The sequence below is a fragment of the Equus przewalskii genome, chromosome 15 (assembly GCF_037783145.1).
Source record: "Equus przewalskii isolate Varuska chromosome 15, EquPr2, whole genome shotgun sequence".
NCBI classification, from domain to species: Eukaryota; Metazoa; Chordata; class Mammalia; order Perissodactyla; family Equidae; genus Equus; species Equus przewalskii.
In genome coordinates this window covers 37,087,064-37,105,226 of record NC_091845.1, presented here as the reverse complement: position 1 = coordinate 37,105,226, position 18,163 = coordinate 37,087,064, and the positions used below count along the sequence as shown (strand labels likewise).

General features: G+C 58.9%; 1 protein-coding gene across 1 annotated transcript; it reads right to left on the bottom strand.

Annotated features, from left to right (window-relative positions):
- Positions 1-4,590: 4,590 nt before the first annotated feature.
- DUSP7 (dual specificity phosphatase 7) lies at positions 4,591-12,121 on the bottom strand. Its single transcript, XM_070575137.1, has 3 exons — positions 11,435-12,121; positions 9,492-9,926; positions 4,591-6,674 (listed from the first exon to the last, which is right to left on the bottom strand). The coding sequence occupies exons 1-3, from the start codon at positions 11,949-11,951 to the stop codon at positions 6,367-6,369; spliced, it is 1,260 nt and encodes a 419-aa protein (XP_070431238.1). The 5' UTR covers positions 11,952-12,121; the 3' UTR covers positions 4,591-6,366.
- Between the last annotated feature and the right edge of the window lie 6,042 nt (positions 12,122-18,163).

The following is an 18,163-nucleotide window of genomic DNA, read 5'->3' as shown; positions in this document are numbered from 1 at the left end:
TCTCAAGGGGCTACAGCAAACAGGTCTGCTGGGGCAGAGAGAGTCCTGGCCTGGTCCACTCCTCCCCAGCCAGGCACCCTGCCCAAGCCCCCCATCCCAGCCAAGGGCCCCCAGCCCTGGACTCCAGCCTTCTCCTCTCAGGCTGGGCACTGGCTCCTAGGCTATTCCTGATGCCAGGCTGTCGAGCCCCTGGGACAGAGATGAGGGCCTGGGCCATAATTTCTGAGTCCTAAATCTGAGGGCCCGGTCCCTCAGGGTCATTATTCTCATTTCTCGCCTGTAGAAACAGGGAACCTGAATAGAGGAGGAGGAACTGCATGGGGAGGAGGCTTGTCCAAGATCACACCAATCAGCAAATCAGCCACGGCCAGCCCTGGGACGTGCCCCTCTGCAGGGGGTGGTCACAGTTAAATTAACATCACCACAATTCACATTCCCAAGGCCCTGCTTTCTCCTCTTAGATCCACAATTCTTATCCCCACTGTACAGATGAGGAAACCAAGGCTCCACGAGGGGCAGTCAGGGCTGTGTTGTCCTGGGAAACAGTCTCCAGTATGAGGGAGGATCTTGGAGACCCCTCTTCTCTCTGGGTGTTTGGCATGTGCACAGTGAGGGGTGGGGGCAGGTGAGTGGGGACTCAAACTCCAGCGACCAAGGTTCCACCACAAACCCACGCATGCCCAGGCTAAGACCCATCCTTCTACATGGCATGACAGCTGGCATTCAGGCCATGGACAGGGAGTCAGACAGGCTGGGACCCTCTGTTCACACCATGGATCCTGCTTCCCACGAGGATCAAGTCGTGCTGATCCTGCAGCAGTGTCCTTCTCATACCCCCTCCCTTGCCACAGTGGTCCAGCCCCCATCACCCACCCTGAATGACCGTGCCAGCCTCCCCACTGTCCCCTGTCCTGTACACTTGCCCCTCAGGCTATTTTCCACTTAGCAACCAGGGGATCTTTCTAGTGACAACCAGACCCTGTCAGCCCTGGAGAAGGGGCTGCAGCTTCTCCTTTGCCTGCAGCAGGGGTGGAAAGGCCCTGGGGCCAGAGGAGGAGGTGTAGATGTGGAGAGGGCTAGAAAGAAATCCTACAGATGCACAGAAGCCACAAGGAGATGAAGATCCCCTGAGGTGTGCCACGGGGCAGCCCTGGGAAGGGGGCTGGCTGACTGAGCAATGGGGTTCTGGCAGGTCACCTGTCAGGACTCATCTGACCCAGCCAGAGACAAAGGGGCTGAGGCCTCATCTTACCTCTGGAGAGTTGCTAATGAGGTTCTTTAATGGCCAAGACTGGGAAGGGATGACCTCACCCAGGCCACGCCCTGATGAGAGGAGGCTGGAGTCAGAGGCAGGTGGCTGTTCATTGACTATGGGAGCTGCTCGGGCTTGTCTTGTCTGAGAAATGAGGGGGCCGTGTGTGTGCACACATGCATGTGTGCCTGCTCCTTCACAAGGCCAGAGGGCAAAGGCTCCCAGCCTGAAGCGGGAGGCAGGACCTGGGGAAAAGACTCAGGGCAGCAGGAGAGGGAGGCTTTGCTTCAACTCTGACTCACTCTACAATGCCCCATCTGAGCCTCACCGTCCCCATCTGCATGGGCTTGGGGGAACAGGACAATTCTGAACCCTCCCCAGGCTCTCAGGTCTGCTGGGTATCAGGAGTCAGATGGGACCTAGCCCAGGAGACCTCAGGAAGGAGACAAGAGGGCTGTGCCCAGGTGGGGCCCAGAACAAGAAGGGGAAATGTGTCAAAGATCAGGACCCAGACACCCCCCATGCAACCCAGGCTCCAGGGGCACCCACAGGTTAACATTTGAGCGTGCTCCCTCTAGAGACACCTGGCTCCTGGATCAGGTTCCCTGGCTTCTGTCAGGGTTTGGGTGTAGGTGCTGGTGTTTCTGGCCACGTCCATACTGACGCAGAGGGCAGGCCCAACACAGATGCAGCATCCAGGGGCAGACCTGCATGTGCCAGGCAGCGGCAGCAGCAGAAGAGGGGGCAGGTTCCAGCATGAGCTTGCTGCCCGCCCCCTCTCTGCCCCACTCACAAGGATGAGCATGCTCTGTAAACTCAGGGCGGGGTCCTGGGGAGCTTGCTCCTCTCCAGAGGGCTGCTGGCCCTCTCCCAGGCTCAGAGCAGGACCACCCCAGGGAAATGTTCATCTCTTGTGGTCTCCTTCAGACCCCCTGCAAGGTGACTGCTCCACAGTGTTACAAGTTCTTTCTCGTGTCCAGCATTAGTCACTCCTGCTCTTGTACCTGATTCATTAAGTTGAAGGCCCCATTATCCTGCCACCCAGCCTGACATCACTGAAGTTTCCCCAGGCATGTTCCCACTCCTGGGACAGCCCAGCCGGCACAGGAAATGGCTGCTGGATGAATGTGCCAGTGAGTGACTGAGTGACTGAGTGAGTGAGCAAGTGGCTCAGATCCTCCTCTCATGAGAACGCTAAGTGACTAAGAAGCAGATGAGGGGGTCCTGGGGCCTGGGCTGAGATGGAAACAGAAACAGGAACCTAAAGGGAGGCAGAGAAGGTCAGCAGGAAAGAGATGAGGGCACAGAGACAGAGCAGATACAGCTCCAGAAAGCCAGTGTCCAGGAGCTCAGGGGACACCAGCATCAAGGGCCTCAGCCAAAGATGACCTGAGACGGACAGGGCCCATGTGAGGAGAGCATGGCAGAAACAGGGTAGAATAACAGGAGCTCAGAGTGGACCATGAGGGGGCAACCTAGGACCCAGAGTGGAGACAGCAGTCGAAAGTAAGCATGGCATAGCCCAAGGTCACAAAGCAAGGACCCAGGGCCCCAGTCACCCAGCGATGACCTGGCCCTCTACCCCTACCAGAGGGAAGCTGAAGGGAACCACAGCTAGGCACGGTGCCAAGGTGTGAATTTCTGCAGATGAGGACACTGAGGGTCAAGGAGGCCACCTGGCCTGACGTTGCACAGGAGGTAAAGCCCCCCAGTCCTTGGTTTGAGGAGCTGGCTCAGGAGGCAACTGCTACTCCCACCCCCCATCCTGTGCTTGGGCACACTGGCACTGCCAGGCACTTACTCGGCCTATCGAGGGCCCAGCCCCCAGCCCAGCACCCGCGGGCTTCCCCAGCCCTGGCCAAGGGCAGCAAGAGGGAACAAAGGCCCAGTCTCTGCCTGTTCAGGCCCCCACCCCCTTGCCCGCCCCTGGCACAGAAGGACCAGGGCCCTGAGGGAGCCCAAGGACCAGGGCCCTGAGGGAGCCCAAGAGCAAAGGCAGCACCGCCCCTTTGCCAACACTGCGAGAACCTTCCCCTCTCCAGGGCTGCTGACTGCACAGCAGTGTTCCCATTCTAAAGATGGGAAAGCTGAGTGAGAGGGCTGAGAAGGTGGGAGCCACACAGCTAGGATTTGGACCCAGGTCCCTCTGCTGGCAGAATTTGCTCTCTGCCCCTCATCATATGCATGAAGGTGTGACATGCTCTGGTCAAACATAACACAGGAGCAGAGAAGGGGCAGGGACATAGAAGGTAGAGCCTGGACAGCCCAAAGGGGAGAGGCCTGGGAAAGGAGATGAGTTGCCCTCATCCTGCCGGCCCTGCCCACCTATCCACCCGGGGCCAGTCCAGTGCCGGTCACAGTGGAAGGGATAAAGTCAGGTGAGAGGCAGAGATGAGGAAACTGAGTCAGCACTCAGGCCTCCTAGTTCCTGACCGAGGTTTACTCCATCCAGCCAGATGCGAAGGAGCCATAAGCCCCTCTGAAGCTTCCATTCCCATCTGTAACAGGGGCCGTCACTCACTGGGTGCCTCAAAGCCTCAGGCCACGGCCACCATCCTTCTCTAGACCCCCTTCCTGCTTCCTGCTCCCACCCAGGACCTGGCCTTGACCCCAAAGAGGGGCCTGCGTGCAGGGCCAATACTCACCTGCTCCTGAGAAGGCGGCATGGCCGATTCCTCCCGCAGGCCCAGACCCAGACAGGGAAGTGAACATACTGTGCTCAGCATGCCCCCAAAGCACTGGGTATCTGGGTGTGCTTGGCCCCACTTTACAGAGATGGAAACTGAGGCCACCTAGCTCCTGGGGAGAAGAACGGGGCTGACCTATCTTTGACCAGGTTTCACATCCCACTGGTGCCCCAGGGACTGTGGGAGCAGGGAGGGTGATAAATGCACTCTCCCTGTCCCACCCACAAGAGGAGCAAGAGAAAGGTCCAGGAGCCCAGAGCCCTGGGGCAGTCTGGGCAAGTTCTAAGCAGGTAGCCTGGGGTGATTCTGGGTGAGCAGGGGCTCAGTTGTGTGGCCTTGGTCCATGAAACCTCCTCCAGGTCCCCATCTCCTGTCAACCAATCAGCAAAAGCCACAGAGAAAGCCCTGATGCCCCTGCCTGCCAGTGCCTGCAGGGCTGGGGAAATGCCCAGACTCCAGCTGCACCCAGAGGCCTGGCTGCTTCTCCCGGCTGTGGGCCCCTTTGACTGGTCAAAGCAAGTGCCCAGCAGGCCCTGGACCAGACCAGGCCACCACCTTACGCAGAGCAGGCGCTGCGATGGCAGCCACAATGCCTCTCCTTGCACACCCCTCCCCACCGGCCCCAGGCCCTTATTGGACATCACAATTCACTTTAAAGAAAAAATAATATTTATTTGCAATATAAACAAAGTCCCGCTGTTGGTTCGGGATATATATATGTATGTGTGTGTGTATATATATATATATATATATATGTAGGGTCACAAATTTTCCTTCATAAGATCATAAAGCAAAACTGGCCACCCTCTTGGCATACCCTCATTTACACAAATCTGATGCATCTTTCTGGGTTTTTCTTTTTAAAAGTAAAAAAGACAAAGAACCATGTACAGCATGGAAGCTTTTTGTCAATTTCTCAACTGTGGCAAGATTTTAATCTGCTGCCTTAAAGAATCCCTGAAAACAACCCCTGTGAGGTAAGATGCAGTGGGGGCAGAGTTTCCGTGGCCTTGCTTGCATGCCGAGTGCTGGCTCGCTCAGGGACCCCTGCCCGACCGCTCACCCCTCCCCGGCCCCCATGCAGTCCTGACACCTGGCAGAACTGAGGTTGGAGAAGGAACAAAACAGGAGGAGGATAACGGAATCCGTGGCTTTGTTCTGTGGATACTAGGGGTGGGGTGGGGTAGGAGTGGACAGAGTCTCACATCCCTTCACTTGCCCAGCCTTGCTGCCAACCCCCATCACCTCCCCGCTACCCCTGCCCTGGAACTGAAATGAATGCGAGTTTCCTGGTAGTAGATGGGCAAGATGAGCACAGGGCAGGCTTCCAGGGGACAGAGGGGCTAGGAGCGGCAGCTGAACCAAAGCAACAGCCAGGGTGAGGGACAGAAACCTGGGAGGCAGTGCTGGGCCTAAGCTTCCCCAGCCACTGGGCCTCCACTCTCAGTTACAGACAGAGAGAGAGAGAAAGAGACAGAAGTAGTGGGTACATACAGAAAAGGGCCCGGGGCCCAGGCCCTGTGAAGGGCCGAGCCCAGAGGGCTAATGCTACTGCCTGGCAGTCTCCCGTGGCCCCACTGGAGGGGCAGGTGGGACGGCAGAGAATGAAAAGGCCACCCGTCCAGCCCACCAACCACAACTTGCAGCAGTCACTGCCGGCAAATGCAGAGCCAAGTCGGGCTGTGCCAAGGTGGGAGATGTGGGCACAACTGGGGGTCCGACGCTAAAAGAGCTGCAAGCCACCCCTTCAAGAAGGGCCCGCTGCAGAAACGGAGGCTTCACACATGTGCAAAACGCATTTGGTCAAGATCAACACGGGGTTTGTCTTTTCCGTTAAAAAATAAAAACCAAAAAACCAATAATTGCTTTTTGAAATAGAAAGAAAAACAAAACGGAGAACACTTCTCTCTCTCTCGCAGGATCAAGAAAGGGATGAAATACTGGTTTATACAATCCACCGTTGCATGTAGCCTGAAAATAACACTTTTCATTAAAAAAAGAAAAATCAAGAAGAGCTTGAACACTCTCTGTGCTCCAAGGAGCTCGGATTTACCTGCCAAAAGTAAAAAGTAAACTCAGGTCCGTGGATGTGTCTTTAAAAAACAGCCAGACTGGCTGGGCCATCAACAGAAAGGAGTGCCCTAGGCCAAGGATGAGGCCCTGTTGGACTCCCAAAGCCATGTGTCTGAGAGCCAAGGGCCTCAGACTTCGAGTGGACTCTCCAGAAAGTTCTGCAGAGAGCGGGCTTGCTGTGGGCTCCGCCCTCCCCAGGATGGTGAGGGAAGTTTGGCCAGCCATCAGCCTGGGCCTCTGGGCACAGGCGATGTCCAGGTTCCTCAGGCCAGATGCAGCAGGCATGGGCCCTCCCACCTGGCCCTGTGAAGGATCAGGGAGGGGCTGGCACCCGGCCCGCCTGTGCCCCCGGCCTCACGTGGACTCCAGCGTGTTGAGTGGGAACAGGTTGTGGTTGGTGGGCGTGGAGAAATAGAGCTGCTCGCTGGGCGTGTGGTTGTCGCATGGGCTGCTCAGCCCCAGCGTCCGCTCGAAGTCCAGCAGCTGACCCATAAAGTTGAAGTTGGGCGAGATGTTGGACTTTTTCCTCTTGACAAAGTCGTAGGCGTCATTGAGTGACAGGTTCATCTTCTGCATCAGGTAGGCCACAGTGACCGTCACCGAGCGGCTGATGCCTGCCAGGCAGTGCACCAGGACACCACACTTCTTGGAGCGGGCCTCGTCTGAAACACACAGGAATGGGTCAGGGAGGCCCTCCTCCAAGAAGCCACAGCAGGTGGGGCTGGAGCACAGATGGTGACTTGGTCCCTGGTTGGTGTTGCCTGACTCTTGAAGTCCTATGCAGGGAGGACAGCAACTTGGGGCAGAGGTCAAGAGCACGACTGCGGAGCAGGCTCTACCGCATGTTAGCTCCAAGTCACTGGGATCCCTGCGCCTCAGTTTTCTCGTCTATACAATGGGCCCCATACTCACAGTGCTCTCATAAGGACCTGAGCCAAGTGAGGGCTCCACAAACATAAGCGACTGTGACAATTATAATCATTGCCAGTCCTACTGTGGCTACAACTGTGTGCTACGTCTGCGCCGAGTGTCACCTCATCCTCTCAGGTCTTCTGTACCACGGCTAGGAAGTGAATTTTATAAATGAGGAAACAAAGTGATGAGCCCAAGGCCACACAGGCTCCTCCTAACTCGTGGCACCTGCCAGTGTCAGCCCATGATGCGGGGGCAGAGGTGGGGGTTGCACTTGTTCTCATGGTGCAGTTCCCATAGGCACCCCCAAGAGCCTCCTGGAAAATAGGCCCGAGGGAGGCCCCTCCTCAAGGGAATAAGGGGCTCAGTTAGTCACCAGGGCCTTAGCCCTGTTCCTGAATAGGCAGGGTCTGGGACCAGGGCCATGCCTGAGATTTCACAAGTGGAGTTTGCTTAAGTGGGGCCCACCCCACTTACTAGACTTCCCCCAAGAGGCCCATGTGTCAGTGCCATCTCCCACCACAGCCAACTAGGTTCTGCCAACCCTCCCCTCCACCCTTCACCCTCCCAGCTTCCCCCAGCTTCCCTCAGACTCCTCTGCCTGACACACAGGAGGAGCTCAATAAATACTGGTTGAGCCACTAAACAACTCAGTCTTGTAATCTCTCCTCTGCTGGACCCTAGGGCAGCTGCCTCACTGCCATAGCTGTGCCAGGGACATAGACTAACAAGAGGCAGCCCTGAGCCTTCAAGGTCCCCATCTCCCTGCTTCTGAGTCTACTGTGAGCCAGGCACACAGTCAGCACTCAATCAGCGCACTCCCACAAGATGACGCACAGGTTCATAAATTGTTCCTCATCTGGTGCTCATCGCCTCTGGCCTGGCAGGGCTTCCCTTCCCTGCCCCCACAGAGGGAACCCAGGGCTAAGCATGCAGTAGGTGCTTAATCCAGGGTTGGGGACTGACTAGGGGCAAGACTAGCAGGGAAAGAGACAGATGTTGTGGCTTCGTGTGGAGCCGTGTAGTCTGACCTTGAGATTTGAGGCAGGAGAAGGGGGTGGTGGAGATGAGACTCCAGTGGTGACACACCAGGATATGGGGAACGTCTGGCCCCCAAACCCACTCATGGGTGATCCAAAGTGAACCCAATTCTGCTGGCTTTATTTTTAGCCCTCTCAGGATGTGGCTGGCTGGGGGGGGGGGGGGGGGGCAGGAAGGGGAGCGTGTGGGGGGCCTGAACCTTGATCCTGTCCCACTGAATCCTACGGGATGCCTGGGCCTCAATTCCTTCACTTGTCAAATGGGGAACAAGGTGCCCCCCAACCCCTGCATCCTTTTCCATCCCCCTCCCCAGATGTAGAGAGGACTTCAAGAAGGATAAAGGCCCCCACAAGCCAGGCTCAGCCCTGGGGAATCTGGGGTCCCCTCTCCTCTCTCCTTGAGGGACAGCAGGAATGCTGAAACAGCACCCCCAGCCCTCTCGGCCATGTCCTCCAGGGCAGAGCTGGGACACTCTGGACAGCCCCAGTGACAGCCCCTCCCCCAGGCCTCAGCTTCCTTCCTTCCTCCCAGCCAGGCACCTAGTTTTGGTTCCCAGTAAGCGGATGAGGCGGGGAAGCCTCCCACTTCCTGTTATTAAAGCGAGCCCAGCCCAGCTGACACTAAAACGCCCTCCACTGGACACGGCCGCCAGCGGGAGAGGATTGCCCAGGCCATCCCCTCCCTGCCACTAGAGGCTGGGCAGAAACACTGGGCCACCAGGCTCAGAGAATCCAGGGTTTACAATCACCCTGATCTTGTGTCCCTTCCCCACACCCTGGGTGAGAGCAGGGGCCAGGGAAGATGACCTGCAGTTTAACAGCCTCCAGCTGGCCAAGGAGGAACCAGGATGGGGAGGTCAGAGATAAGGCCCAAGTCAGCTGAGGCTGGGGATGTAGGAGGCTCAGAGGGCTCCAAGCCAGGCAGCAGAACACAGTGCTCTGGGGGAAGCCTTCCTCTGCCTCCCCCAACCTTCTCTGTACACCCCCTAGACTCCAAGCAAGCCCCACAGGCTGCCAGGGGCATCTGGGACACCACCAAGGCACTCTGGGTAACCCCATTCCAATAGGTGCCTGTTGGGGGTAGGCCTTTGGCTCTATGGCTATCCTTCAGCTCCCTCAGGTACACAGTAGAGCCCAAAGAGGCACCGTGACGGCCCCAGCCTGGAGAGACACATGTGCTGAGGTGTGATGCAGACAGCGAGACCTGCAGGGGCTCTGTGAGCTGTGACGTTTCAGCTTGCTAAGCCTGAAACAGCGGGGCCAGAAAAACACAAACCAGACAGCAGAGTCCACAAGGTACTGACAGCTGCAGGGAGCCCAGGACTCAGGGGACTGCTCAGGCCCTGAGGGCCTCAGTGATTCACAGCAGGCCCAGGTACACCCATGGGCACACGCTGGCACACGCAGGGCACACACAGGTCTCAACAGGCCCAGAGATACTCAGTCAGGCGCGGGCAACACCCAGAGTTCTGTACACACCTTGACGCGCCTGCTCACCCACCCTGCCCAGAGCACAGCAACACCTACCAATGAAGCTGATGGCCTCAGGGAAGAACTGGGAGAGGTTCTGGCTCCAGTGGTCAGAGATGGGGATCTGCTTGTAGGTGAACTCGCCACCGTGCTCGAAGGCATTGGGCAGGTTGGGCGTGACGTTGAGGATATACTTGATGCCGTACTTGCCGAGCACGTCCAGGTTGGTGGAGTCCTTGGCGCAGCCGAGGTAGAGGTAGGGCAGGATCTGGACGGGGAAGGCCGGTTGGCTGGATGGCACAGGGCTGCCGTCCGACTCGGTGGCACTGCTGGGCAACTCTCGGTCTGACTCACCGTCCGAGCAGTCAGAGCTGATGCGCAGGCCCCCCAGGCCTAGCACTGAGGTGGGTGGCGAGCCACTTGGGGAGCACGAGCTGTCCACATTGGTCTCGCAGTGCTCCGAGTACTCTGTCTGGAACTTGTTGAAACCACCTGTAGCCAGGGTGAGACAGGGCCTGGGTGAGAGACTGCTGATGCCACCAGCCCAAACGGTCTGCACAAGACCAACCATGGCCAGGGCTCCCCATGTAAAGCGCCATAACACCAACGGCTAACATGGGCTGTGCCAAGCATGTTACACATGTACTGTCTTCTGTTTTCTCCATATCTATTCTACGACCCTCTTCACAGATGAGGAAACTGAGGCCCCAGGAGGTGAAGGAACATGCCTGAGCTCCATACCCTCACCCTTAGGTTTCAGGGCCCCAGCCATACCACCAGTTTTAGGGGTACTTGAGGACAAGCCCCAGCTTATTCCTCTTCCACAGCTCCCATGCACACCTGGGCACCCAAGGGTGCTCAATAACCGCTAAGTGATAAAGGAAAGCAGACAACCCCATCATAGGCCAGCACCGGTGGGTTTGCAAACCCCTCTTATAGATAAGGCCTCATAGATAGAGGCCAGAGCTGCACCTGGGTCAGTTTGAGGCCGAGGGGCCTGGGCCTCCTGACTGGGAGTCCAGTGCTTGGCCACCACCCCCAACCACAGTCAGGGTAGTGTGAAAGTATTGGCTGGCCCCTTCTGCCAACAGAGACAGGTTCATAAAAAGGGTCCCAACTCCACCTCTCCAGAACTCCCCTTAGAACACAAGACCCCCCAGCCTTGGACCCAAAGGCGGGGAGGACCGCTGGGGGCTTTACGGAGACAAGAAATGGGGAGCGCCTTGCAACTAGGCATGAGCCTTGCACCCGAGGGTGCCGCAGGCCTCCCCTCCCCTCCCCGCCTGCCCGCCCCGCTGCCAGCGAGAGGCCATTTTGGAATGTTAATTGGAAACACCGGCTGCAGCCACTAGGCACTCCCCCCCCCCCAACCGGCGCTGCCTCCCTCTTCTACAAGCTCTGGGGAGGCAGGATTTGAGGGACCGGGAAAACCAGGGCTGGGGCAAGGGACACTGCCTACAGCCCCGCCCCAAGCGCCTCCCAGAGGCCGTGATCCCCAAGTGGTGAGACCCATACTAGGATGCCCGGAGTCCCCCAACCCAAACGGTCCCTCTGCCCTGGGAGCCGGGATGATGCTGTGAAAGGCTCCTGTCCTGACCCTGGCCTTCCAGGGACACACATTCCAGGCTGGAGGAGCTAGACTTGAGTGCCCTGTTGCCTTCGGGGTGCCAGGTGGGGTCCCTCACTCCTTTAAGGGGCTCAGCTGGAACTTGGGCGCTGCCATGGCTCCAGCAACAGGGAAAAAGGAAAGCCCAGGCGGGGAAAAGTTTGCTCAGCCCACTCGAATCGTCCCAATAAAGGGGTGCAGAGGGGCCCCCCGCGCTAGCCTAAAGCCGCATCGCGGGGACCGGGCTCCCGGGAGGGGCAGACGCGGGCCGGGGGGCGACGTGGCGCCGGGCCGGGCAGGCTCAGCGCGTGCAGAGAAAGCAGCCTCCGGCAGAGGCGTCAGCGAATCGCGGGAGAGGCTCAATCCCAGCCAGGGGTCTCGGTACTGCCCTCACCTTGGAGGTAGTAGGCCTGGCAGCCGTCGTCGCGCAGCTTTTGCAGAAGCAGACCAAGCACCGAGGCGGGAGCGCCAGGCTCTGGCTGCCACTCGGCCGTGGCCTCGTCGTAGAGCAGCACGGTGGCCGCCTTGCAGCGCGTGGCGAAGCGCTCCTTGTCGGCGTGGTTGGGGATGATGGAGCGGATGGGCAGGTTGCCCTTGCGCAGGCGGCGCAGCATGAGACCCGGGATGGCCAGGTTGATGGCCGTCTCGATGTGCGACGACTCGAACAGCTCGTGTGGCCGGCAGTCGAGCAGCAGCAGGGACGCGCCGCCGCGCGCCTCCAGCTCCTCCTGCAGCCACTCGGCGCTCTTGCAGGGCATGGCCCCCGCACCCGTCGCCGCGCCCGCCCCAGTGCCGGCGCCAGACCCGGACCCTGCACCGGGCTCCGACCCCGCCCCGGTGCCCCCAGCCGCCGACGCCCCCGAGGCCGACATGTGCGCCCGCGCTGGGGGGCCGCGGAGCTGGTTTTTCATGGGGAGCGCGGGCGGCCCGGGGCCGGGGCCGGGCAGCTCTGCCCTGGGACGGCGCCCCGGCCGCGCGGGCCACAGCCGCGTCTCCGGGCGCCCGCCTCCCGCCGAGCTGCGCGCCCGCCGCCCCGGCCTCCCGGCCTCCGTCCCGCCCGGCCCTCCGCGCGCGCCGCGGCCTGACAGCCCCAATTAAACGGCGGCTCCGGCGGCCGCGCGCCGAGGCGTCCTCCGGGGGGCGGGGCCGCGGGGCCGGCACCCGGGCTTAAAGGCGCCGCGCCTCCGCCACCCCTCCCCACGGGGTACGCGGACGCGCTCGCGGACCCGTGCGCCTGGAGATCTGCGCCCCGGCCTTCTCCCCGCCTCAGCGGCGCCGCCGTCTCGCCTTGCCCGGAACTGGCTATGACCCGCCTAGGGGACCCGGCCAAGACGCCCTCCGGAGTCCTTTATGCCTGCGCTCCCAGCTCATCTGTGCCCCACCGTGAAGGGCTCCCCTGGGGACGTCCTGTTCCTAGCATCTTCTCTCTACATTCACAGAAGCAGAGTTTCTCCAGGGACGGGGCGGAGGGAGGGGCGGTCACGCTGGCCCAACCTCCCCTCCTCCTGTCTGTCAACCCCATTCATTCATTCTCTCAGCTAGTTCATTCAACAAATGGAAATTGAACGCCTACTACGTGCCAGACACCGTGCTTAGGCAGTAACCGCTTTAGGCGACTGCCTAGTCCCTATGATGGCCACAGGCTCTGGGACCTGGGGTTGAGTCTCAGCCCAGTAGGCCTGGTTGGGAATAAGCACTTAAGAGCCTGGAGAAGTAGGACGGCCCAGGGCGGTGCCACTCTCCGCGGGCAGGGGTGGACAGATCCTAGAAAGGACTAGCCCTGGGAAGAGAGAGCGAGCCCTTTAAGAAAGCTTTACAAGCAGGGTGGTGACAGGCGCCGAGTGAAGTGCCACGTGACTTCTCCAAGGGGCGGGTGGGAGGGGGTAAGCTCTCCTTTATAAGCGGCTCTTCTTCTCCTACCTCCTTCCCAATGCACCAACAAAACCTTGCGGTAGGCGGGAGTGAGCCGCGCAAATGGCCAATCGCGACCGAAGGAGACAGTGATGGGGAGGCGGGGCCCGCAGCCGGCTCCACCCAGCGCGGGAAGTGGGCGGGGTCTCCGCGAGCGCTCTGTGTCGGCTCGCTGGCGGGCGGGGCGGAGGAGGTGAATGAATTCGCAGGTAGCGTTGGAACAAAGCGGCTCGGCGCGAGCGGCGCGCGTGCGCAGGGCCTGCCGCGCTTTCCCTACGGAACCAGGCTTGTCTGCCCCGGAGTGGGAGCTCGCGGCTGGGCCCTGCCGTCCGCCTGGTCCATTTCCTGTCGGGCGGAGTGCCCCCGCCTCCTTGGGGCTCGCCCGCCCCGCCTCTGCCCGAGGCTGGTCGGCTGTGAGCCACCTTGCCTTTAACCCCCCTGGAGAGAGTGGGGTGAGAGGAAGGAGGCGGTGGTGTTCGAGACTACCCGGAGGATTTGAGCTTGCCGCTGACGGGAAGGCACCAAGAGGGGAGACCGTGGAGCAGTCCCGCTCCCCCCAGTCTTCCATGCGAAGGGTCTACCCCTGTAGGAGCAAGGGTCGCTCCCACAGTCACACTTCCAGAAGGGCCACAGCATTGCAGCCAGAGATGGTTTTATCCCTCAGGATTCAATCCCCCGAGAAGTGATAGGAGAATCACATCTCTGGCCTCCCCCAGGGCTGTCTTGGGGTTGCTCGGAGAGCCTCCTTCCCTGGGGTCCTAGGACCTACGGAAAGAGCTTCCAGGGCCTAGACCCAGATTCTGCCCTATCACTTGCTGTCGTGTTTTGTAACTGGAGTGTGGTTCTCACCTCTCTGGGCCTCAGTTTTCCCGCTGTGGGAGTGTGCTGCTCTCGATAGTGCCTAGCCAGCCCATCACAAATCTGTCCAGCTGGGAGGGTGTTTCTCTGGGGTCAGACCCCTGGCTGGCAGTCCAGGAGCTGGTTGTCAGGGATGGAAGCAGCACTCAAAAAAGAGACGGGAGCAGACCCACAGGAGAGGGGACCTGCTGGCCACTGACTCATGTATCAGGCGGCTTAGCTTCAGCAACAGCAGTGCCTCATGAGGAATTGGCTGCTGCTCTCACTAGGAGTACAGCTGAAGTGGGAAACTCCACTGTGCCCCACAGTCCCGTCCCCCATGCATGGGGAAAGAGCCTTCCTAGAGAGAGGAAAGGAGGCCCTGCCACCCCTCAAATTAGCTCACGATGTCCCCCTTGTCTCTCTCAATCTGCACTCCTCTGGGGGGACACACACCCTGGGGGAGAGACTGGTGAGGATGTGTGGAATTGGGAAAAAAACCCTGGGTGGTGGAGGGCATCCTCCAGCAGGGATGTAAAGAAAGGCAGGGTTTGGATGAGTTCAGAAGGGAGAGCTCATGGGGAAGGGTGACAGTGGAAGCAAAGGGGTGGAGGAGAATTAGCCTGGCCGTGTGAGGTGGCAGCCGGGCCCTGGGCCTCCATCACCATGGTTGGATGAGAGGCCCGAAGCCTTGGTTTCTGAGTGGAAGCCCTGCCTCCAGTCTTGAACAGTTAGATACAATGCATAACATGGATCATAGCAGGGCTGCCCTTGCGGGGCGGGGTGGGGGGACAACACAGAACCCTCTGACTTATAAGGCTAGAGCACAGCAGGAACTTGCCAGTGGTCAGACAGCCAGAGGTCAGAGCGGCCCCTGCCCAGGACCTTGCCCAGTAACTGTGAGCCTCCCTGATGGTGCTGGGAGAGGGAACCTGGTGCCCTGGGCGAGGCCTTGGGATCAAAGACATTCCTCTTCAGGAATGTGGCCTTTCCTGCCCTTCAGGGTTCAGACCCTCCTTCACCTGCAGCCCCAAGGAGGGGTGCCCCCCCCCTCCCCCCGCTCACCAGGGTCTCCTGAGGGGCAGAGTGGGGGCCGCCAGAACAGATCTGGGTCCCTGGGGGTGAGCTGGTCTCAGGAAGGGAACTGCAGGTGGGGTACGCTTGAGCTCTCTGAGGGTTATGCCCTCCTACACACCTCCAGGCCTTTGCACATGCTATCCCCTCAGCCTGGACTGTTTTTGTCCTTACCCTTTGCCTGCCTTTTAGAAGATCCCAGCTCAGGTGTCACCCTCAGGGAGGCCTCCTCTGATCCTCCAGGCTAGAGTAGCTCCCTGCTCTGTGCTCCCAGGACCCTTGTCCCTCATCTTTGCTCGAGAATCTATCACAGTCACTGTTCAACACCCCCTACCAGACTGTCTCCATTCGGATGCCCAATGGCATGTCTACCTCCCCTCAAACCCGTTCCTCCTCCTGTGTCTGTCTCATCCCTGTTCACCCAGGTGCCAGGCCCAAACCCAAGAGGCATGTTTGGAGCTGCCTTCCCTCTCCGCACATATCACGCCCCAGAACCACAGAGTGAAGGGGGTTTTCTAGCAGGGCAAGGCTTGGCCATGATAGAGGGACATTTGATGCGAACTGAGCAGATATGAACTGGTGTGCACACCCATATACACATCCACATAGTTGGTGACTCAGGAACTGGGTCACCAAGAATACTTTAAGCATCTTGGAAGCAGACTTCCTTTTCCCACTGGTGCCCATGGATTTCTTAGAGATGGGCCACCGTGTTTCGAATGACATGTGCCAGCGAGGGAAGAGGGGAAGAAGGTCAGTTCCTTGCTCTCCTATCCTAAGGAGGCTAGCACAGATTTAGGGTGAGCTCCTGCTTGCTTCCAGGAGGGCAGCTTTCTAACATGGGTCTACTTCACATCCCTCTATGAGAGCTGAGCAGGGGCCAGGAACCCCAACTCATGATGCTTGCTACTGGTGACAAGCCAGCCTCTCCCCAGTGCAGCTCCACCAGGCTGCAGGAGGTGTGCCATCAGAGCCCTGCCTGAGACCCAGAATGGGGGTCACTCTGCTTGCCCCTGAACCTTGGGACAGCTTCCTTCTCATCCCTTGGCGAGGTGCCTGCCTGGTTGCAGTCGGAACAGATAAAGTCTAAGTGAGGCCGGGGGTGGACTGTGAAAGGCCTGGTACCTCTCCAACCCTACACATACACACACATAAGGACACACAAACACACATAGACTTACCTATATATCCACATATGCTCACAGGCACATATGTGTGTGTGCAGAAATACATAAATAAGACCTATGCATGGGTGCAAAAATACCTAATACATGTGTGCACACACACCCACGGTTATATGCACACACACATACAGACTGTGTATGTCTGGGACTTGCCACTCTTGTTGAAGAGTGCCCACAGACAGGTACCCCAGAGGGGTTGTTACAGGCTGTTGGAATCCATGCTCCCCTCCCCCAGCCCTCCAGTCCCCTGAGCTCACCCTACTCTATTGGCTGTTGCTAGGATCTCCATGGTGACAAGTTCTGGATGGGAGGAAGCCCACCACTGCCTTCTTCCCAGCTGGGGGCTGCCAGGGCCTGGGTGATGGCAGTACCCCATGGGGAAGTTGTTGCCTGGAACAGCTCTGGTGCTGGGGAGCCACATGCCTGTTGTTCATCCTCCACTTGTCCTGCCCAGGTGTGTGGGGCAGAGAGGGTAGGAGGACAGGACCCTGGGGAGCAGGTGGGAAAGAGGGTCACGCCCAGGAAAATCAAGAACAAGACCTGGCAGGATGGAAGCCAGGTCCTGGGAGATCTGGGAACTCCCCGAAGCTGCCTGGCAAGGCAAAGGGGAAGGAGTGAACGGAGCCAGGCTGTTGTGGAAGCCCCTGCCGTTTGTGCTCAAATATTTTCTGCGCACCTGCTCTGAGCCAGGGAGTGTGCAGGGCAGCGAAGTAGGACTTCTAAGGTGGATGGGAGGAGACTAACATAATTCCTTCCTCTCCCAGCTCTCTCCCTAGCGGTGACAGAGCAGACCCTGGCCAGCCTCCCCTTGTGGATTCCCCATGGCCACTTGCTTGAGAGTGTGCCTCTCCCAGCCACAAACCCAGCCAACTGGGGCCAGCCTGAGGATGGAAAATAGAGGACAAATGTTCATCACTCTCCACGCTTTGTCCCTGGCAGATATTACTAGTCAATCATAGCACTTTCTCTTGCTGAGCCGTTCCCTGGCCTCAAAAGCCTTCCAAGCAGTCACGACCAGTTGATTGATTGTGGTAGACAAGGGACATAAAACCTATTTGCTAAGGCCCCAATTCATAGCCAGACCAGCTATGGCCTCTCTGTCCCCACCCTCCTCACTTCACCTGACCTCCTCCTGCTCCCTACTGTGTGCCCCAGACACAGTGCCCCTGCCTCCACATACTTCCTCATTCCATCCTCTGAATCCATCTCTAGCTTCTGAGGGGCCACCATGGCCTCAGGAAGCCTGCCCTCCTGACCTCAACAGAATCTGCTCCTTTTCCTAATCCTCCCCTATGGGGCCCAGTGTTTTTCATCGTCTACCCAGTTAGGGGCAGTTCAGCCTCCAGGAGTCTGGAGTGGAGCAGGTCGGGATCTCACCCCTGTGACTTCACCTATGTAAGCCCCCCTTTCATCATTGGAATCCCCCACAAGGTCACCTAGAGTCCTGGGGCCCGGTCAGGCCTTCCTCATGTCCCCACCTGCCCTCCATACCAAGTTCCCCTCGGCAAATGGGGTTCCCCTAAGAGGAGAGGGTTTGCGGGGCTTGTTGGCCTCGGCAAGTGAGCACTTCAAGCTCTGCTCAGGGCTGACTTGGGATTGGTATCAAGCAGCCCTGGCACCTGTCCCGGCATGAAGGCCACACCCTGAGTTACTCTCATCCCATTGCGGCTTTCACCTTCTCGGCCCTGCATTCACCCCAGATTCCCCATTGAGGGGAGCAGAGCAGGGCTTGTCTGTCCATTCTACAGATGGGAAAGCTGAGGCTAGGAAGGGAAGTGTCTTGCCCAAGGGCCTGGCTCCAGCCCCAGCCAGTTACTCACCCAGTGGTCCTAGGTGAGTCATGGTGCCCAGGTGATGGGAAGGAAACATATAAACATGAGCAGTGGGAAGGGCACTCCAGGAGCTGGGCAGATGTGCCTGCATGGGGCTCCCAGCTCTGAACTCCCCCACACAGGCACCTATGGGCTTACTGGGCAGGTGAAACCCTGACTGTCTCAAATTGTGTTCCCTTCTGGCCTTATGTCTCGGCTTGGCATCAGCCTTGGGAGGGCTGTCAACCCACATGACAGATGGGGAAACTGAGGCCCATGGTTAGAAATCAAGCTGTGGCAGGGGAC

Bases quoted from the DNA above. Each gene is read 5' to 3' on its own strand.
- DUSP7 (XM_070575137.1), bottom strand. From the start codon at position 11,951: ATGAAAAACCAGCTCCGCGGCCCCCCAGCGCGGGCGCACATGTCGGCC. The intron at 9,927-11,434 runs GTGAGGGCAGTA...CCCTGGCTACAG, and splicing joins CCAGGCCTACTACCTCCAAG to GTGGTTTCAACAAGTTCCAG. The intron at 6,675-9,491 runs GTAGGTGTTGCT...TGTGTGTTTCAG, and splicing joins TGAGGCCATCAGCTTCATTG to ACGAGGCCCGCTCCAAGAAG.